Here is a 21,959-nt window from a genome sequence, read left to right on the forward strand (position 1 = left end):
CCACCAGAAGGCTGGTACAGGGAGGAGGAGAAGGAGGGGGAAGCAGGAGGCTGGTACACCAATAGAAGGCTGGTACAGGGAGGAGGAGCAGGAGGGAGAAGCAGGAGGCTGGTACACCAATAGAAGGCTGGTACAGGGAGGAGGAGCAGGAGGGAGAAGCAGGAGGCTGGTACACCAATAGAAGGCTGGTACAGGGAGGAGGAGCAGGAGGCTGGTACACCAATAGAAGGCTGGTACAGGGAGGAGGAGCAGGAGGCTGGTACACCAATAGAAGGCTGGTACAGGGAGGAGGAGAAGGAGGGGGAAGCAGGAGGTTGGTCCACCACCAGAAGGCTGGTACAGGGAGGAGGAGCAGGAGGCTGGTCGGCCAAGGATGCGTCCCAAATGGCATCTTATTGCCTATAATCTATATGGAGCCCTGGTCTAAAGTAGTGCACTATATAGGGAATAGGGCCTTGGTCAAAAGTAGTGCACTATATAGGGAATAGGGCCTTGGTCAAAAGTAGTGCACTATATAGGGAATAGGGCCCTGGTCTAAAGTAGTGCAGTATATAGGGAACATGCTGTCATTTGTGACGTGCCCCAAGTCCCCAGTGGTGTAGTGGTGCCTGGAGACGTGGGTAAACTCTAATTTAGCAAACTACAACAAACGGCTCGCCCCGGCAACGGAAAGGCGACCTGAATGAAAAGTTCTGAGAAACGGTGACATAAACTCCGAATGACCTAAAATAATCAATCCTATATTGGTATTTTGACAGTCAGGCTAACCCAAGCTTTACTGTGGAAGTTGGCTAATAGTAGGTCTACTATTGAAACCAATAAATGAGGCTCTCCTAACAGACAAATTCAGACAAATTCTATAGTACAGACACCTAGTCCTGTTGTTTGGTTCGGTTATAATCTCCACCCGGTACAGCCAGAAGAGACTGGCCACCCCTCATAGCCTGGTTCCTCTCTAGGTTTCTTCCTAGGTTTTGGCCTTTCTAGGGAGTTTTTCCTAGCCACCGTGCTTCTACACCTGCATTGCTTGCTGTTTGGGGTTTTAGGCTGGGTTTCTGTACAGCACTTTGAGACATCAGCTGATGTAAGAAGGGCTTTATAAATAAATTTGATTTGATTCCTCAAATGTTCTCCTGTTCTATTGCTTTTTTTTCATTGTCTAGCAGCCAAAGGCATTATCCTGGTCTCTAATAGCGATAGTTACCTGGTCTCCAATAGCGATAGTTACCTGGTCTCTAATAGCGATAGTTACCTGGTCTCTAATAGCGATAGTTATCTGGTCTGTAATAGCGATAGTTACCTGGTCTCTAATAGCGATAGTTACCTGGTCTCTAATAGCGATAGTTACCTGGTCTCTAATAGCGATAGTTACCTGGTCTCTAATAGCGATAGTTACCTGGTCTCTAATAGCGATAGTTACCTGGTCTCTAATAGCGATAGTTACTTGGTCTCTAATAGCGATAGTTACCTGGTCTCTAATAGCGATAGTTACCTGGTCTCTAATAGCGATAGTTATCTGGTCTCTAATAGCGATAGTTATCTGGTCTCTAATAGCGATAGTTACCTGGTCTCTAATAGCGATAGTTACCTGGTCTCTAATAGCGATAGTTATCTGGTCTCTAATAGCGATAGTTATCTGGTCTCTAATAGCGATAGTTACCTGGTCTCTAATAGCGATAGTTATCTGGTCTCTAATAGCGATAGTTACCTGGTCTGTAATAGCGATAGTTACCTGGTCTCTAATAGCGATAGTTATCTGGTCTCTAATAGCGATAGTTATCTGGTCTCTAATAGCGATAGTTACCTGGTCTCTAATAGCGATAGTTATCTGGTCTCTAATAGCGATAGTTATCTGGTCTCTAATAGCGATAGTTACCTGGTCTCTAATAGCGATAGTTACCTGGTCTCTAATAGCGATAGTTACCTGGTCTCCAATAGCGATAGTTATCTGGTCTCTAATAGCGATAGTTACCTGGTCTCTAATAGCGATAGTTACCTGGTCTCTAATAGCGATAGTTACCTGGTCTCTAATAGCGATAGTTACCTGGTCTCTAATAGCGATAGTTATCTGGTCTCTAATAGCGATAGTTACCTGGTCTGTAATAGCGATAGTTACCTGGTCTCTAATAGCGATAGTTACCTGGTCTCTAATAGCGATAGTTATCTGGTCTCTAATAGCGATAGTTACCTGGTCTCTAATAGCGATAGTTACCTGGTCTCTAATAGCGATAGTTATCTGGTCTCTAATAGCGATAGTTACCTGGTCTCTAATAGCGATAGTTACCTGGTCTCTAATAGCGATAGTTATCTGGTCTCTAATAGCGATAGTTACCTGGTCTGTAATAGCGATAGTTACCTGGTCTCCAATAGCGATAGTTACCTGGTCTCTAATAGCGATAGTTATCTGGTCTCTAATAGCGATAGTTACCTGGTCTCTAATAGCGATAGTTATCTGGTCTCTAATAGCGATAGTTACCTGGTCTCTAATAGCGATAGTTACCTGGTCTCTAATAGCGATAGTTACCTGGTCTCTAATAGCGATAGTTACCTGGTCTCTAATAGCGATAGTTACCTGGTCTCTAATAGCGATAGTTACCTGGTCTGTAATAGCGATAGTTACCTGGTCTCTAATAGCGATAGTTACCTGGTCTCCAATAGCGATAGTTACCTGGTCTCTAATAGCGATAGTTATCTGGTCTCTAATAGCGATAGTTACCTGGTCTCTAATAGCGATAGTTACCTGGTCTCTAATAGCGATAGTTACCTGGTCTCTAATAGCGATAGTTACCTGGTCTGTAATAGCGATAGTTACCTGGTCTCTAATAGCGATAGTTACCTGGTCTCTAATAGCGATAGTTACCTGGTCTCTAATAGCGATAGTTACCTGGTCTCTAATAGCGATAGTTACCTGGTCTCCAATAGCGATAGTTACCTGGTCTCTAATAGCGATAGTTACCTGGTCTCTAATAGCGATAGTTACCTGGTCTCTAATAGCGATAGTTACCTGGTCTCTAATAGCGATAGTTACCTGGTCTCCAATAGCGATAGTTACCTGGTCTCTAATAGCGATAGTTACCTGGTCTCTAATAGCAATCTACGAGAGTTATTGCATCTTTAGATCTCCCCGTCTTTCTACAACAGATATTTCCATCGGTCCGTGAAACAGCATCCATGTGACCTGTGTGCATTTCAGAACCGTGTGTTTCCCCCGCAAAATTGCAATGTTTGGAACATTCACGAGCTTACCGCCCGTGTGCACATTGCTGCGCCTAAACGGCGAATAAATATAGTTGATCAACATTTTAAGCTAAACATTCTGATCGGTTCTATCCGTTGTATTAATTGATACCCTCCACTACACTATCTTGATACGCATCATGGGGATTAAGAAGTGAGTATACGCAATTCCCACTGAAGAATAAGTGCGTATGCCCTCCACTACAAGTCTCTACTGTTGGCTTCCATACCATCCCTCTCAGAGATATGCATGGCAGTAGGCCTCGGCTCGATCGACTCAATAAGACAAAGCGTCCTGACCTGGCAGGTTACTGTCCTCAGGATGCACTCCAGGGGGAGGGGATGTCGAAGCTATAGCATCCGTCCATCTTTAAAATCTATACTTTAAAAAGTCAGCTTCCCCCCCCCCCCCAGGTAGATGCAGACTATTTGTGCCGTACAAAACGCTGTGTCCTTTGACAATAGTCCCCAGGTGTCCTGATCTTGCCACTGGAAGCTGTGTAGATTTCATTCCAAATTTGAGACAATTTATTATTTCACCCCATTTTCCATCAGAAAGTGACCCTTCCAACCATGGAGGTGTCCTAATTTATCTAATGTCTTGGGAATCTCCAACCATTTGCTGCTGCACATTCCTGGACATAACTAAAGTCAAATAAGTTTTTGTGCTATTCCCCTGCGAGATCATATTTCTAAATGTTACTTAGCCAGTGAAATGTAAACGAGGGGAAAGGAGCCTGTCAGCCACTGGCAGTCTGAGGTCAATAAGATTCAAAATGCTAAACAGTCTCAGAACTGCTTCTCTAACACTCTGCCGATCCTTAAAGAAACCCATCGTTACCTCATCATCCCAAGTATTAGCATGCCGTCCTCCTCTACATCCTCCTCTACCTCCACCTCCACCTCCTCTACCACCACCTCTTCCTCCACCTCCACCTCCTCTACCACCACCTCTTCCTCCACCTCCTCTACCACCACCTCCACCTCCTCTACCACCACCTCCACCTCCTCTACCACCACCTCCACCTCCTCTACCACCACCTCCACCTCCTCTACCACCACTTCCACCTCCTCTACCCCCACCTCCTCCTCCACCCCCACCTCCACCCCCACCTCCTCCTCCACCTCCTCCTCTACCCCCACCTCCTCTACCCCCACCTCCACCTCCTCTACCACCACCTCCTCCACCACCACCTCCTCCTCTACCCACACCTCCACCTCTACCTCCTCTACCTCCACCTCCTCCTCTACCTCCACCTCCTCCTCTACCACCTTCTCTACCCCCACCCCCACCTCCTCTACCCCCACCTCCTCTACCCCCACCCCCTCTACCCCCACCCCCACCTCCACCTCCTCTACCCCCACCTCCTCTACCCCCACCTCCACCTCCTCTACCCCCACCTCCACCTCCTCTACCCCCACCTCCAACTCCTCTACCCCCACCTCCAACTCCTCTACCCCCACCTCCACCTCCACCTCCTCTACCCCCTCCTCCACCCCACCTCCTCTACCCCCACCTCCTCTACCCCCACCCCCACCTCCTCTACCCCCACCCCCACCTCCTCTACCCCCACCTCCTCCTCTACCTCCACCTCCTCTACCCCCACCTCCTCCTCTACCTCCACCTCCTCTACCCCCACCTCCTCTACCCCCTCCACCACCACCACCACCTCCTCCTCTACCCCCACCCCCACCTCCACCTCCTCTACCCCACCTCCACCTCCTCTACCCCCACCTCCACCACCACCTCCTCTACCCCACCCCCACCTCCACCTCCTCTACCCCCACCTCCTCCACCTCCTCTACCCCCACCTCCTCTACCCCCACCTCCTCTACCCCCAGCTCCACCTCCTCTACCCCCTCCACCACCACCTCCTCCTCTACCCCCACCTCCACCTCCTCTACCCCCACCTCCACCTCCTCTACCCCCACCCCCACCTCCTCTACCCCCACCCCCACCTCCTCTACCCCCACCCCCACCTCCACCTCCTCTACCCCTTCCCCCACCTCCACCTCCTCTACCCCCACCTCCTCCACCTCCTCTACCCCCACCTCCTCTACCCCCACCTCCTCTACCCCCACCTCCTCTACCACCACCCCCACCTCCTCTACCCCCACCCCCACCTCCTCTACCTCCACCTCCTCTACCCCCACCTCCTCTACCCCCACCTCCTCTACCCCCACCTCCTCTACCCCCACCTCCACCTCCTCTACCCCCACCTCCTCTACCCCCACCACCACCTCCTCTACCCCCACCACCACCTCCTCTACCCCCACCACCACCTCCTCTACCGCCACCACCACCTCCTCTACCGCCACCACCACCTCCTCTACCGCCACCACCACCTCCTCTACCGCCACCACCACCTCCTCTACCGCCACCACCACCTCCTCTACCCCCACCACCACCTCCTCTACCCCCACCTCCTCCTCTACCCCCACCTCCTCCTCTACCCCCACCTCCTCCTCTTGGGACACATGCTTGGCCGACCAGCTCAGCTCTGAATTTGTCTGTTAGGAGTTCCCTTGTTTCTGCTCCTCGAAATAACACAGGAAATAGAACGATTTGGGAAGTAAAGGAGAAACAGATTGAAAACCCCAAAAGAGAAACAAACTCATGCAGGAGAATGGAAAGAGTTGGAGGCAGAGAGAAACACATCATGAGGCCATGGTACAATGAATCCCCCTCCCTGCCTTCCAGCGTAGAGGACGGGATCTAATCCCCCTCCCTGCCTTCCAGCGTAGAGAGGACCTAATCCCCCTCCCGGCCTTCCAGCGTAGAGAGGATCTAATCCCCCTCCCTGCCTTCCAGCGTAGAGAGGATCTAATCCCCCTCCCTGCCTTCCAGCGTAGAGAGGATCTAATCCCCCTCCCTGCCTTCCAGCGTAGAGAGGATCTAATCCCCCTCCCTGCCTTCCAGCGTAGAGAGGATCTAATCCCCCTCCCTGCCTTCCAGCGTAGAGAGGATCTAATCCCCCTCCCTGCCTTCCAGCGTAGAGAGGATCTAATCCCCCTCCCTGCCTTCCAGCGTAGAGAGGATCTAATCCCCCTCCCTGCCTTCCAGCGTAGAGAGGATCTAATCCCCCTCCCTGCCTTCCAGCGTAGAGAGGACCTAATCCCCCTCCCTGCCTTCCAGCGTAGAGAGGATCTAATCCCCCTCCCTGCCTTCCAGCGTAGAGAGGATCTAATCCCCCTCCCTGCCTTCCAGCGTAGAGAGGACCTAATCCCCCTCCCGGCCTTCCAGCGTAGAGAGGATCTAATCCCCCTCCCTGCCTTCCAGCGTAGAGAGGATCTAATCCCCCTCCCTGCCTTCCAGCGTAGAGGACAGGATCTAATCCCCCTCCCTGCCTTCCAGCGTAGAGGACAGGATCTAATCCCCCTCCCTGCCTTCCAGCGTAGAGGACAGGACCTAATCCCCCTCCCGGCCTTCCAGCGTAGAGAGGATCTAATCCCCCTCCCTGCCTTCCAGCGTAGAGAGGATCTAATCCCCCTCCCTGCCTTCCAGCGTAGAGGACGGGATCTAATCCCCCTCCCTGCCTTCCAGCGTAGAGGACAGGACCTAATCCCCCTCCCTGCCTTCCAGCGTAGAGAGGATCTAATCCCCCTCCCTGCCTTCCAGCGTAGAGGACGGGATCTAATCCCCCTCCCTGCCTTCCAGCGTCGAAGATAGGACCTAATCCCCCTCCCTGCCTTCCAGCGTAGAGAGGATCTAATCCCCCTCCCTGCCTTCCAGCGTAGAGAGGATCTAATCCCCCTCCCGCCTTCCAGCGTAGAGAGGATCTAATCCCCCTCCCTGCCTTCCAGAGTAGAGAGGATCTAATCCCCCTCCCTGCCTTCCAGCATAGAGAGGATCTAATCCCCCTCCCTGCCTTCCAGCGTAGAGAGGATCTAATCCCACTCCCTGCCTTCCAGCGTAGAGAGGATCTAATCCCCCTCCCTGCCTTCCAGCGTAGAGAGGATCTAATCCCCCTCCCTGCCTTCCAGCATAGAGAGGATCTAATCCCCCTCCCTGCCTTCCAGCGTAGAGGACAGGATCTAATCCCCCTCCCTGCCTTCCAGCGTAGAGAGGATCTAATCCCCCTCCCTGCCTTCCAGCGTAGAGAGGACCTAATCCCCCTCCCTGCCTTCCAGCGTAGAGAGGATCTAATCCCCCTCCCTGCCTTCCAGCGTAGAGAGGATCTAATCCCCCTCCCTGCCTTCCAGCGTAGAGAGGATCTAATCCCCCTCCCTGCCTTCCAGCGTAGAGAGGATCTAATCCCCCTCCCTGCCTTCCAGCGTAGAGAGGATCTAATCCCACTCCCTGCCTTCCAGCGTAGAGAGGATCTAATCTCCCTCCCTGCCTTCCAGTGACTGGACAGGATCTAATCCCCCTCCCTGCCTTCCAGCGTAGAGAGGATCTAATCCCCCTCCCTGCCTTCCAGTGACTGGACAGGATCTAATCCCCCTCCCTGCCTTCCAGCGTAGAGAGGACCTAATCCCCCTCCCTGTCTTCCAGTGACTGGACGGGATCTAATCCCCCTCCCTGCCTTCCAGCGTAGAGAGGATCTAATCCCCCTCCCTGCCTTCCAGCGTAGAGAGGACCTAATCCCCCTCCCTGCCTTCCAGCGTAGAGAGGACCTAATCCCCCTCCCTGCCTTCCAGCGTAGAGAGGATCTAATCCCCCTCCCTGCCTTCCAGTGACTGGACGGGACCTAATCCCCCTCCCTGCCTTCCAGTGACTGGACTGGACCTAATCCCCCTCCCTGCCTTCCAGTGACGGGACCTAATCCCCCTCCCTGCCTTCCAGTGACGGGACCTAATCCCCCTCCCTGCCTTCCAGTGACGGGACCTAATCCCCCTCCCTGCCTTCCAGTGACGGGACCTAATCCCCCTCCCTGCCTTCCAGTGACAGGACCTAATCCCCCTCCCTGCCTTCCAGTGACGGGACCTAATCCCCCTCCCTGTCTTCCAGTGACAGGACGGGACCTAATCCCCCCCCTGCCTTCCAGTGACAGGACGGGACCTAATCCCCCTCCCTGCCTTCCAGTGACAGGACCTAATCCCCATCCCTGCCTTCCAGTGACAGGACGGGACCTAATCCCCCTCCCTGCCTTCCAGTGACGGGACCTAATCCCCATCCCTGCCTTCCAGTGACTGGACCTAATCCCCCTCCCTGCCTTCCAGTGACAGGACAGGACCTAATCCCCCTCCCTGCCTTCCAGTGACTGGACCTAATCCCCCTCCCTGCCTTCCAGTGACTGGACGGGACCTAATCCCCCTCCCTGCCTTCCAGTGACTGGACGGGACCTAATCCCCCTCCCTGCCTTCCAGTGACAGGACCTAATCCCCCTCCCTGCCTTCCAGTGACAGGACGGGACCTAATCCCCCTCCCTGCCTTCCAGTGACTGGACCTAATCCCCCTCCCTGCCTTCCAGTGACTGGACGGGACCTAATCCCCCTCCCTGCCTTCCAGTGACTGGACGGGACCTAATCCCCCTCCCTGCCTTCCAGTGACAGGACCTAATCCCCCTCCCTGCCTTCCAGTGACAGGACGGGACCTAATCCCCCTCCCTGTCTGCCAGTGACTGGACGGGACCTAATCCCCCTCCCTGCCTGCCAGTGACTGGACCTAATCCCCCTCCCTGCTTTCCAGTGACTGGACGGGACCTAATCCCCCTCCCTGCCTTCCAGTGACGGGACCTAATCCCCCTCCCTGCCTTCCAGTGACGGGACCTAATCCCCCTCCCTGCCTTCCAGTGACTGGACAGGACCTAATCCCCCTCCCTGCCTTCCAGTGACTAGACAGGACCTAATCCCCCTCCCTGCCTTCCAGTGACTGGACGGGACCTAATCCCCCTCTCTGCCTTCCAGTGACTGGACGGGACCTAATCCCCCTCCCTGCCTTCCAGTGACGGGACCTAATCCCCCTCCCTGCCTTCCAGTGACAGGACCTAATCCCCCTCCCTGCCTTCCAGTGACAGGACCTAATCCCCCTCCCTGCCTTCCAGTGACTGGACCTAATCCCCCTCCCTGCCTTCCAGTGACGGGACCTAATCCCCCTCCCTGCCTTCCAGTGACGGGACCTAATCCCCCTCCCTGCCTTCCAGTGACTGGACAGGACCTAATCCCCCTCCCTGCCTTCCAGTGACTGGACAGGACCTAATCCCCCTCCCTGTCTTCCAGTGACAGGACAGGACCTAATCCGCCTCCCTGCCTTCCAGTGACAGGACAGGACCTAATCCCCCTCCCTGCCTTCCAGTGACGGGACCTAATCCCCCTCCCTGCCTTCCAGTGACGGGACCTAATCCCCCTCCCTGCCTTCCAGTGACGGGACCTAATCCCCCTCCCTGCCTTCCAGTGACGGGACCTAATCCCCCTCCCTGCCTTCCAGTGACGGGACCTAATCCCCCTCCCTGCCTTCCAGTGACGGGACCTAATCCCCCTCCCTGCCTTCCAGTGACGGGACCTAATCCCCCTCCCTGCCTTCCAGTGACGGGACCTAATCCCCCTCCCTGCCTTCCAGTGACGGGACCTAATCCCCCTCCCTGCCTTCCAGTGACTGGACAGGACCTAATCCCCCTCCCTGCCTTCCAGTGACTGGACAGGACCTAATCCCCCTCCCTGTCTTCCAGTGAAAGGACCTAATCCCCCTCCCTGTCTTCCAGTGAAAGGACCTAATCCCCCTCCCTGCCTTCCAGTAACGGGACCTAATCCCCCTCCCTGCCTTCCAGTGACGGGACCTAATCCCCCTCCCTGCCTTCCAGTGACGGGACCTAATCCCCCTCCCTGCCTTCCAGTGACGGGACCTAATCCCCCTCCCTGCCTTCCAGTGACGGGACCTAATCCCCCTCCCTGCCTTCCAGTGACGGGACCTAATCCCCCTCCCTGCCTTCCAGTGACGGGACCTAATCCCCCTCCCTGCCTTCCAGTGACGGGACCTAATCCCCCTCCCTGCCTTCCAGTGACGGGACCTAATCCCCCTCCCTGCCTTCCAGTGACAGGACAGGACCTAATCCCCCTCCCTGCCTTCCAGTGACAGGACAGGACCTAATCCCCCTCCCTGCCTTCCAGTGACGGGACCTAATCCCCCTCCCTGCCTTCCAGTGACGGGACCTAATCCCCCTCCCTGCCTTCCAGTGACTGGACAGGACCTAATCCCCCTCCCTGCCTTCCAGTGACTGGACAGGACCTAATCCCCCTCCCTGCCTTCCAGTGACTGGACAGGACCTAATCCCCCTCCCTGCCTTCCAGTGACGGGACCTAATCCCCCTCCCTGCCTTCCAGTGACTGGACAGGACCTAATCCCCCTCCCTGCCTTCCAGTGACTGGACAGGACCTAATCCCCCTCCCTGCCTTCCAGTGACTGGACAGGACCTAATCCCCCTCCCTGCCTTCCAGTGACTGGACAGGACCTAATCCCCCTCCCTGCCTTCCAGTGAAAGGACCTAATCCCCCTCCCTGCCTTCCAGTGAAAGGACCTAATCCCCCTCCCTGTCTTCCAGTAACGGGACCTAATCCCCCTCCCTGCCTTCCAGTGACAGGACCTAATCCCCCTCCCTGCCTTCCAGTGACGGGACCTAATCCCCCTCCCTGTCTTCCAGTAACGGGACCTAATCCCCCTCCCTGCCTTCCAGTGACAGGACCTAATCCCCCTCCCTGCCTTCCAGTGACGGGACCTAATCCCCCTCCCTGCCTTCCAGTGACAGGACCTAATCCCCCTCCCTGCCTTCCAGTGACGGGACCTAATCCCCCTCCCTGCCTTTCAGTGACTGGACCTAATCCCCCTCCCTGCCTTCCAGTGACAGGACAGGACCTAATCCCCCTCCCTGCCTTCCAGTGACTGGACCTACACTGGTGTTAGAGGAGGGAATGAGTGGGAAAGAGTTTGACGGAAGTTGATGGAAGGGAAGAGTGGCAACCTGCTGCATGACCCTAACCCCAGAGCCCCACCTTTGACTATGTCCATTACCCAACATGCACAGCTCTACCCAGAAACCCTATATCCCTGTCCTTTACGATTACCCAACATACACTGCAAAGGGTAACCTCCCGGACTCGCTCCATGTCCGTTAGCCAACATGCACAGCTAACCCCGACCCCTGAGCCTGTCCGTGGACGGCCCAGCATGCATCGCGGAGCGTACCTGAGAGGTGATCCGATGAGGGAGGAGGGGGGCGTGGGGTTACTCCCCGCGTTGTGCCGCCGCCGCACCGCCTGCCGACGGAACGTACTACGCTCACGCCGAAACGTCACCGTGTCCTCGCTCCCGGGGGCTGTCAAGGCGAGAGAGAGAGAGAGCACAGTGGGGAGGGGTTAACAACACGGCTGACAACCATAGAGTTGAATAGAGGACACATTTGTACCAAAGCCTGATAGCCCTTAATGGAGCTGCCCATGCTGTCACAGAAGCTGCTATTGGAAAGAGATGATATCTCTAGTACATCTCTATGGTGATCACCTGACTTAGCCAAGCTCGTGTCGGTCCTAACGTTATGATTCATTGTATCACCGTAGTTTTGTTAAAAGATCATGTTTAGGATGAACATTCCCTTTTGTCTCCGCGTCAGCATGGCTGGCCACTGCTTAGAGAAGAGAACACTAGGCCTGAGCCTCACTGAGCAACACACCAGCAGACTAGAGCCCTGCACGGGCATGAATTTTAAGCCCAAGCCCTTCCCATGCCCACAACGTTCAGGCCCTACGCTGCACCCAGGCCCGATTGCTTCTGCAACATTTAAGGCCCGGCCCGAAACAAGAAATAACTTCCTCCCATTAGTAAATCCATTAGCTGCTTCTCTCGGTCAGTCACTCACTCCCTGCACAAAGCTCGCTCTGCTCGTGGCTCTCTGAGTCTACGTATCCATAGCAACGGCTCCTCTTTGGGCTGCTCTGCTCATGGCTCTCAGAGTCTACGTATCCATAGCAACGGCTCCTCTTTGGGCTGCTCTGCTCGTGGCTCTCTGAGTCTACGTATCCATAGCAACGGCTCCTCTTTGGGCTGCTCTGCTCGTGGCTCTCTGAGTCTACGTATCCATAGCAACGGCTCCTCTTTGGGCTGCTCTGCTCGTGGCTCTGAGTCTACGTATCCATAGCAACGGCTCCTCTTTGGGCTGCTCTGCTCGTGGCTCTCTGAGTCTACGTATCCATAGCGACGGATCCTCTTTGAGCTGCTCTGCTCATGGTTCTCTGAGTCTGTGAGTATCCATAGCAACGGCTCCTCTTTGGCCTGCTCTACTCGTGGTTCTCTGAGTCTGTGAGTATCCATAGCGACGGCTCCTCTTTGGCCTGCTCTACTCGTGGTTCTCTGAGTCTGTGAGTATCCATAGCAACGGCTCCTCTTTGGCCTGCTCTACTCGTGGTTCTCTGAGTCTGTGAGTATCCATAGCAACGGCTCCTCTTTGGCCTGCTCTACTTGTGGTTCTGAGTCTGTGAGTATCCATAGCAACGGCTCCTCTTTGGCCTGCTCTACTCAAGGAAGAGACATGAGAGAGCAGTTAGTTGTTGGTTACTTTTCGTCACTCTAAACTCCGACAACTCAAGGAACGTTATTATTTTCTGTGAAATAATCTCTCCTGTCTTCTATTGGACGGGGTTGAAGTACTTCTGACTTCATGTTATGATCTTAGTCAGATATGACTGTACTGCCCAGCAGAGCACGAGCAAATGGCTCAGCTTCAAAATGTTACTGATCAATTTAGTGATACCCGAGCCCTACCTGTACCCTAGTTACTCAAGCCCTACCTGTACCCTAGTTACTCAAGCCCTACCTGTACCCTAGTTATTGATGAGAAAACAGGCCCTACCTGTACCCTAGTTACTCAAGCCCTACCTGTACCCTAGTTACCCGAGCCCTACCTGTACCCTAGTTACTCAAGCCCTACCTGTACCCTAGTTACTCAAGCCCTACCTGTACCCTAGTTACCCGAGCCCTACCTGTACCCTAGTTACTCGAGCCCTACCTGTACCCTAGTTACTCGAGCCCTACCTGTACCCTAGTTACTCGAGCCCTACCTGTACCCTAGTTACTCAAGCCCTACCTGTACCCTAGTTACTCAAGCCCTACCTGTACCCTAGTTACTCAAGCCCTACCTGTACCCTAGTTACTCAAGCCCTACCTGTACCCTAGTTACTCAAGCCCTACCTGTACCCTAGTTACTCAAGCCCTACCTGTACCCTAGTTACCCGAGCCCTACCTGTACCCTAGTTACTGAAGCCCATAGCAGAGAGCTCTGCAGAGGGGCCTATACAACTCTAAATTAACTCTGGAGCTGGAAATCAGTTCTACTGCCATTTTACATTGTTCTCCTCTAAACAGGGACTGATTTAGACCTGGGACACCAGGTGTGTCAGTTCTACTGCCATTTTACATTGTTCTCCTCTAAACAGGGACTGATTTAGACCTGGGACACCAGGTGGATCAGATCTACATTGTTCTCCTCTAAATCAGGGACTGATTTAGACCTGGGACACCAGGTGGGTCAGATCTACATTGTTCTCCTCTAAATCAGGGACTGATTTAGACCTGGGACACCAGGTGTGTCAGTTCTACTGCCATTTTACATTGTTCTCCTCTAAACAGGGACTGATTTAGACCTGGGACACCAGGTGGATCAGATCTACATTGTTCTCCTCTAAATCAGGGACTGATTTAGACCTGGGACACCAGGTGGGTCAGATCTACATTGTTCTCCTCTAAATCAGGGACTGATTTAGACCTGGGACACCAGGTGGGTCAGATCTACATTGTTCTCCTCTAAACAGGGACTGATTTAGACCTGGGACACCAGGTGGATCAGATCTACATTGTTCTCCTCTAAATCAGGGACTGATTTAGACCTGGGACACCAGGTGGGTCAGTTCTACATTGTTCCCCTCTAAATCAGGGACTGATTTAGACCTGGGACACCAGGTGGGTCAGATCTACATTGTTCTCCTCTAATCAGGGACTGATTTAGACCTGGGACACCAGGTGTGTTATCAGGTAGAAAAGAAAAGCAGAAATATTCCAGACCCGGTCGGGTAAAAGTTGAATACCCCGTGCCCTATGCCACAGGGATCTCAGAACAGTCACTAACAACCGTTCCTGCCTGGACATCAGACAGAGATACTAACAACAGTTCCTGCCTGGACATCAGACAGAGATACTAACATCAGTTCCTGCCTGGACATCAGACAGCGATACTAACAACAGTTCCTGCCTGGACATCAGACAGAGATACTAACAACCGTTCCTGCCTGGACATCAGACAGAGATACTAACAACAGTTCCTGCCTGGACATCAGACAGAGATACTAACAACAGTTCCTGCCTGGACATCAGACAGAGATACTAACAACAGTTGCTGCCTGGACATCAGACAGAGATACTAACAACAGTTCCTGCCTGGACATCAGACAGAGATACTAACAACAGTTGCTGCCTGGACATCAGACAGAGATACTAACAACAGTTCCTGCCTGGACATCAGACAGAGATACTAACAACAGTTCCTGCCTGGACATCAGACAGAGATACTAACAACAGTTGCTGCCTGGACATCAGACAGAGATACTAACAACAGTTGCTGCCTGGACATCAGACAGAGATACTAACAACAGTTGCTGCCTGGACATCAGACAGAGATACTAACAACAGTTGCTGCCTGGACATCAGACAGAGATACTAACAACAGTTCCTGCCTGGACATCAGACAGAGATACTAACAACAGTTGCTGCCTGGACATCAGACAGAGATACTAACAACAGTTCCTGCCTGGACATCAGACAGAGATACTAACAACAGTTGCTGCCTGGACATCAGACAGAGATACTAACAACAGTTCCTGCCTGGACATCAGACAGAGATACTAACAACAGTTGCTGCCTGGACATCAGACAGAGATACTAACAACAGTTCCTGCCTGGACATCAGACAGAGATACTAACAACGATCGCGTGTTAAGTAAACCAGTTGAAAGAAAGCTGCAGGTATGTACAACACTACTAAAGCCCATCACACGCACGCACACACACACACACACACACACACACACACACACACACACACACACACACACACACACACACCTCTCAACCATTCAGTCAGTCAGATTCATACATGTCAGAGGCTAGGTAATACAACCAAACCAAATGATTCATCTAAACTCAAAAAAATGGCCCAAGGTCACACGACCTGTTAGTAACTGTCCTCCTCAGAGTGTATTATAGGTGACACTACCCTGGCTACCTCTCCATTTCTCTCTGCAGGCGTAAATGGAATCACTCAGCTCAGCTGCAAACCAAGCTAAACCACGGTAGATTAGGACTGTTACCGTCCACTCACTGCCAACCCTGGCAGACAGGTCCAGACACACCCAGACTGGTGGTGGTGTATATATATATATATATATACACACTGGCGCCCAGCTGACTGAAGAAAATACCCAGCATCCATACCATGACTCATAAGAGACCAACAAATTACAAGACAGGAAATCGTTAATACCAACTCCGAGAGGGAAACGCCAAGCTATGACCAAGTCCTTATTTAGAGAGACTAGAGTGTTAAGAGTGGGATCACACTGTAAAGCTACAGTACGTACAGTGGTATAGATGGTGATGTACAGGCCCTTCAGAAACTATTCTCACCCATTGACTTGTTCCACGTGTTGTGTCTTACAGACGGAATTTAAAATTGATTACATTTAGATTTTTTTGGAGGGGTGGTGGGGGCTACACACAATAGCCCATGAAAGTCAAAGTGGAATTATGTTTTTTGGGTTTTTTTTTCTAAATGTTTACAAATGAATTCAAAAAGAAATGCTGAAATGTCTTGAGTCCATAAGTATTCAACCCTTTTGTCATGTCTGTTATATCAAGCCTCAATATGTTCAGGAGTGAAAATGTGCTTAACAAGTCACATTATAAGTTGGATGGACTCTGTGTGTAGTAATAGTGTTTTAACATGATTTTTGAATGACTACCTCATCCCTGTACCCCACACATACAACTATCTGTAAGGTCCCTCAGTCGAGCAGTGAATTTCAAACACAGATTCAACCACAAAGACCAGGGAGGTTTTCCAATGCCTCGCAAAGAAGGGCACCGATTGGTTGATGGGTAAAAATAAAACAAGCAGACATTGAATATCCCTTTGAGCACGGTGAAGTTATTAATTACACTTTGGATGGTGTATCAATACACCCAGTCACTACAAAGATACAAGCATCCTTCCTAACTCAGTTGCCGGTGAAGAAGGAAACCGCTCAGGGATTTCACCATGAGGCCAATGGTGACTTTAAAACAGTTACAGAGTTCAATGGCTGTGATAGGAGAAAACTGAGGATGGATCAACAACATTGTAGTTACTTTGCCATCATTAGCCAGCTTCCACCCGGTTACGCAACCCTGCACCTTAGAGGCTGCAGCCATATATAAAGTACCAGTCCAAAGTTTGGACACCTACTAATTCAAGGGTTTATCTCTATTTTTTACTTTGTAGAATAATAGTGAAGACATCAAAACTACGAAATAACACTTATGGAATCATGTAGTAACCAAAATCGTGTTAAATAAATGAAAATATATTTTATTTGAGATTCTTCAAAGTAGCCACTTTGCCTTGATGACAGCTTTGCACACTCTTGGCATTCTCTCAACTAGCTTCACTTGGAATGCTTTTCCAACAGTTTTGAAGGAGTTCCCACATATGCTGAGCACGTGTTGGCTGCTTTTCCTTCACTCTGCGGTCCAACTCATTCCAAACCATCTCAATTGGGTTGAGGTCGGGTGATTGTGGAGGACAGGTCATCTGATGTAGCACTCCATCACTCTCATGTTTCTTGGCCCAAGTAAGTCTCTTTTTGCGGGGAATAATAATAAAGATATACTCTTTAAAAAAAGTATGTCTATATAGGTATGTGTATGTATATATGTGTATATGTATGCATGTATGTATGGATATATATATTTACCCCAAAAAATATGGGGGATTGGAAATGATGCAGACAATTACATTGGAAGCAACATTCTTTCCGCAATATTAAGCTGATCCACCCCTAGAAAAAAGAAAAAGAAAAAAAGTCCCTTTTTCTTCTTATTGGTGTCCTTTAGTAGTGGTTTCTTTGCAGAAATTTGACCATGAAGGCCTGATTCACACAGTCTCCTCTGAACAGTTGATGTTGAGATGTGTCTGTTACTTGAACACTGTGAAGCATTTATTTGGGCTGCAATCTGAGGTGCAGTTAACTCTGATGAACTTATCCTCTGCAGCAGAGAGAACTCTGGGTCTTCCTTTCCTGTGGCGGTCCTCATGAGAGCCAGTTTCATCATAGCACTTGAAGACACTTTCAAAGTTTTTTTCCAGATTGACTGACCGTCATGTCTTAAAGTAATGATGGACTGTCATTTCTCTTTGCTTATTTGAGCTGTTCTTGCCATAATATGGACTTGGTCTTTTACCAAATAGGGCTATCTTCTGTGTACCACCCCTACCATGTCACAACACAACTGATTGGCTCAAACGCATTAAGGAAAGAAGTTCCACAAATTAAAAAGGCACACCTGTTGATTGAAATGCATTCCAGGTGACTACCTCATGAAGCTGGTTGAGAGAATGCCAAGAGTGTTCAAACCGGTCATCGAGGCAAAGGGTGGCTACTTTGAAGAATCTCAATTATAAAATAAATTTGAATTTGTTTAACACTTGTTTGGTTACTACATGATTCCATATGTGTTATTTCATATTTTTGATGTCTTCACTGTTATTCTACAATGTAGAAAATAGTAAAAAATAAAGAAAAACCCTGGAATGAGTTGGTGTGTCCAAACTTGTGACTGGTACTGTACATAGACTTGGAATCACTAGCCACTTTAATAATGTTTAAATACTGCTTTATTCATCTCATATGTATATACTGTATTCTATTTTAATGTATTTTAGTTAATGCCACTCCGATATTGCTGAATCTAATATTTATATATTACTTAATTCCATTATTTTATTGTTATGACTTGTTATATACTACTGCAATGTTGGAGCTAGAAACACAAGCATTTCACTACACCCACAATAACATCTGCTAAATATGTGTATGTGACCAATACAATTTGATTTGACAATACTAACCGAATTGACAGAGTGAAAAGAAGGAAGCCTGTGCAGAATAAAAAATATTTCAAAACATGCATCCTGTTTGCAACAAGGCACTAAAGTAAAAGAGCAAAGTTTTAAAAAAAGTTAACTTTTTTGTCCTGAATACAAAGTGTTATGTTTGGGGAAAATCCAATACAACACATTACTGAGTATCACTCTCCATATGTTCAAGCATAGTGGTGGTTGCATCATGTTATGGGTATGCTTGTAAATCATGTAGGACTGCTCGACTAAGGGAACTTACAGATAATTGTATGTGTGGGATACAGAGATGGGGTACTCATTTAAAAATCCTGTTAAACACTATTTTCGCACACAGAGTGAGTCCATGCAACTAATTATGTGACATGTTAAGCACATGTCTACTCCTGAACTTAATTAGGCTTGTCATAACAAACGGGATTGAATACTTACTGACTTAAGACATTTCAGCTTTTAATTTAACACATTTCTAAAAATGTAAAAAAATAAATAAAGATTTATTTGACATTGTTGGGGTATTGTGGGTAGATCAGTGTCACAAAATCTCAACTTAATCCATTTTAAATTCAGGCTGTAACAACAAACGTGAAAGAAAGTCAAGGGGTGTGAATACTTTAAGGCCCCGTATCATATAGCATTAGAGCAGACATAACCTGTAATCCAAGTTTCAATTGAAAGGGAATCCTTGACATTGATTCATTACAGAAATTCGAATAGGTCAGAAAGCGACAGCGATGACAATCTAACTGTGGAATGTGATACGTCATGATGTGGGCAGCAGAATTCCATCGATTTGAGTTAGAGGAAAAACATTAAAGTCTCTGGGAGGAAAAACCCTTCTTGCAGTGAAAGACTACTAGCTAACAAGCTGCATGACTTAACAGTGCAGTGAAAGACTACTAGCTAACTACCTGCATGACTTAACAGTGCAGTGAAGGCCTAGACTACTAGCTAACTAGCTGCATGACTTAACAGTGCAGTGAAAGACTACTAGCTAACTACCTGCATGACTTAACAGTGCAGTGAAGGCCTAGACTACTAGCTAACTAGCTGCATGACTTAACAGTGCAGTGAAAGACTACTAGCTAACTACCTGCATGACTTAACAGTGCAGTGAAGGCCTAGACTACTAGCTAACTAGCTGCATGACTTAACAGTGCAGTGAAAGACTACTAGCTAACAAGCTGCATGACTTAACAGTGCAGTGAAGGCCTAGACTACTAGCTAACTACCTGCATGACTTAACAGTGCAGTGAAGGCCTAGACTACTAGCTAACTACCTGCATGACTTAACAGTGAAGGACTACTAGCTAACTAGCTGCATGACTTAACAGTGCAGTGAAAGACTACTAGCTAACTACCTGCATGACTTAACAGTGCAGTGAAGGCCTAGACTACTAGCTAACTACCTGCATGACTTAACAGTGCAGTGAAGGCCTAGACTACTAGCTAACTACCTGCATGACTTAACAGTGCAGTGAAGGCCTAGACTACTAGCTAACTACCTGCATGACTTAACAGTGAAGGACTACTAGCTAACTAGCTGCATGACTTAACAGTGCAGTGAAAGACTACTAGCTAACTACCTGCATGACTTAACAGTGCAGTGAAGGCCTAGACTACTAGCTAACAAGCTGCATGACTTAACAGTGCAGTGAAGGCCTAGACTACTAGCTAACTACCTGCATGACTTAACAGTGCAGTGAAAGACTACTAGCTAACAAGCTGCATGACTTAACAGTGCAGTGAAGGCCTAGACTACTAGCTAACTACCTGCATGACTTAACAGTGCAGTGAAGGCCTAGACTACTAGCTAACTACCTGCATGACTTAACAGTGCAGTGAAGGCCTAGACTACTAGCTAACAAGCTGCATGACTTAACAGTGATATTAAATGCTTTGATTCAGTTTCCATTAAAGGGTCAGATAGCTTCATGATAAGCACCTCTCTGACCGCGTCGGTCGATCCTCTACGCCAGAAGACACACTGAGGTTACGATGCGAGGTTACTCGTCCATAATGAAAACAAGGGTAACCTAACTATCAGCATCAGCTTACCACCCTGACAAACTACCCACTAAACTATCACCCTAGATACCCACTACACTATAACCCTAGATACCCACTACACTATAACCCTAGATACCCACTAAACTATAACCCTAGATACCCACTAACCCTTGATACCCACTAAACTATAACCCTAGATACCCACTAAACTATAACCCTTGATACCCACTAAACTATAACCCTAGATACCCACTACACTATAACCCTAGATACCCACTAAACTATAACCCTAGATACCCACTACACTATAACCCTAGATACCCACTACACTATAACCCTAGATACCCACTACACTATAACCCTAGATACCCACTACACTATAACCCTAGATACCCACTACACTATAACCCTAGATACCCACTATACTATCACCCTAGATACCCACTAAACTATAACCCTAGATACCCACTACACTATAACCCTAGATACCCACTACACTATAACCCTAGATACCCACTACACTATAACCCTAGATACCCACTACACTATAACCCTAGATACCCACTACACTATAACCCTAGATACCCACTATACTATCACCCTAGATACCCACTAAACTATAACCCTAGATACCCCCTAAACTATCACCCTAGATACCCACTACACTATAACCCTAGATACCCACTACACTATAACCCTAGATACCCACTACACTATAACCCTAGATACCCAGTACACTATAACCCTAGATACCCACTAAACTTTAACTCTAGATACCCACTACACTATAACCCTAGATACCCACTAAACTATCACCCTAGATACCCACTAAACTATAACCCTAGATACCCACTACACTATAACCCTAGATACCCACTAACCCTAGATACCCACTACACTATAACCCTAGATACCCACTAAACTATAACCCTAGATACCCACTAACCCTAGATACCCACTAAACTATAACCCTAGATACCCACTAAACTATAACCCTAGATACCCACTACACTATAACCCGGGATACCCACTAAACTATAACCCGGGATACCCACTAAACTATAACCCTTGATACCCACTAAACTATAACCCTGGATACCCACTAAACTATAACCCTAGATACCCACTACACTATAACCCTAGATACCCACTACACTATAACCCTAGATACCCACTAAACTATAACCCTAGATACCCACTACACTATAACCCTAGATACCCACTAACCCTAGATACCCACTAAACTATAACCCTAGATACCCACTACACTATAACCCTTGATACCCACTAACCCTAGATACCCACTAAACTATAACCCTAGATACCCACTACACTATAACCCTAGATACCCACTAAACTATCACCCTAGATACCCACTAAACTATCACCCCGGATACCCACTACACTATAACCCTAGATACCCACTAACCCTTGATACCCACTACACTATAACCCGGGATACCCACTACACTATAACCCTAGATACCCACTAAACTATAACCCTAGATACCCACTAACCCTTGATACCCACTATACTATAACCCTAGATACCCACTAAACTATAACCCTAGATACCCACTAAACTATAACCCTAGATACCCACTACACTATAACCCT

At 49.3% G+C, this 21,959-nt stretch overlaps 1 protein-coding gene across 1 annotated transcript in view; it reads right to left on the reverse strand.

The window, feature by feature from the left end:
* The window catches only part of pcnx1 (pecanex 1), a 172,667-nt gene that overhangs the window by 106,955 nt on the left and 43,753 nt on the right, over positions 1-21,959 (reverse strand). The window contains exon 7 of the mRNA XM_055862468.1: positions 11,360-11,489. Coding sequence (XP_055718443.1) covers positions 11,360-11,489 — 130 coding nt within the window. The remainder of the gene's footprint in view (positions 1-11,359; positions 11,490-21,959) is intronic.

Source organism: Salvelinus fontinalis, chromosome 15, assembly GCF_029448725.1.
Source record: "Salvelinus fontinalis isolate EN_2023a chromosome 15, ASM2944872v1, whole genome shotgun sequence".
NCBI lineage: Eukaryota > Metazoa > Chordata > Actinopteri > Salmoniformes > Salmonidae > Salvelinus > Salvelinus fontinalis.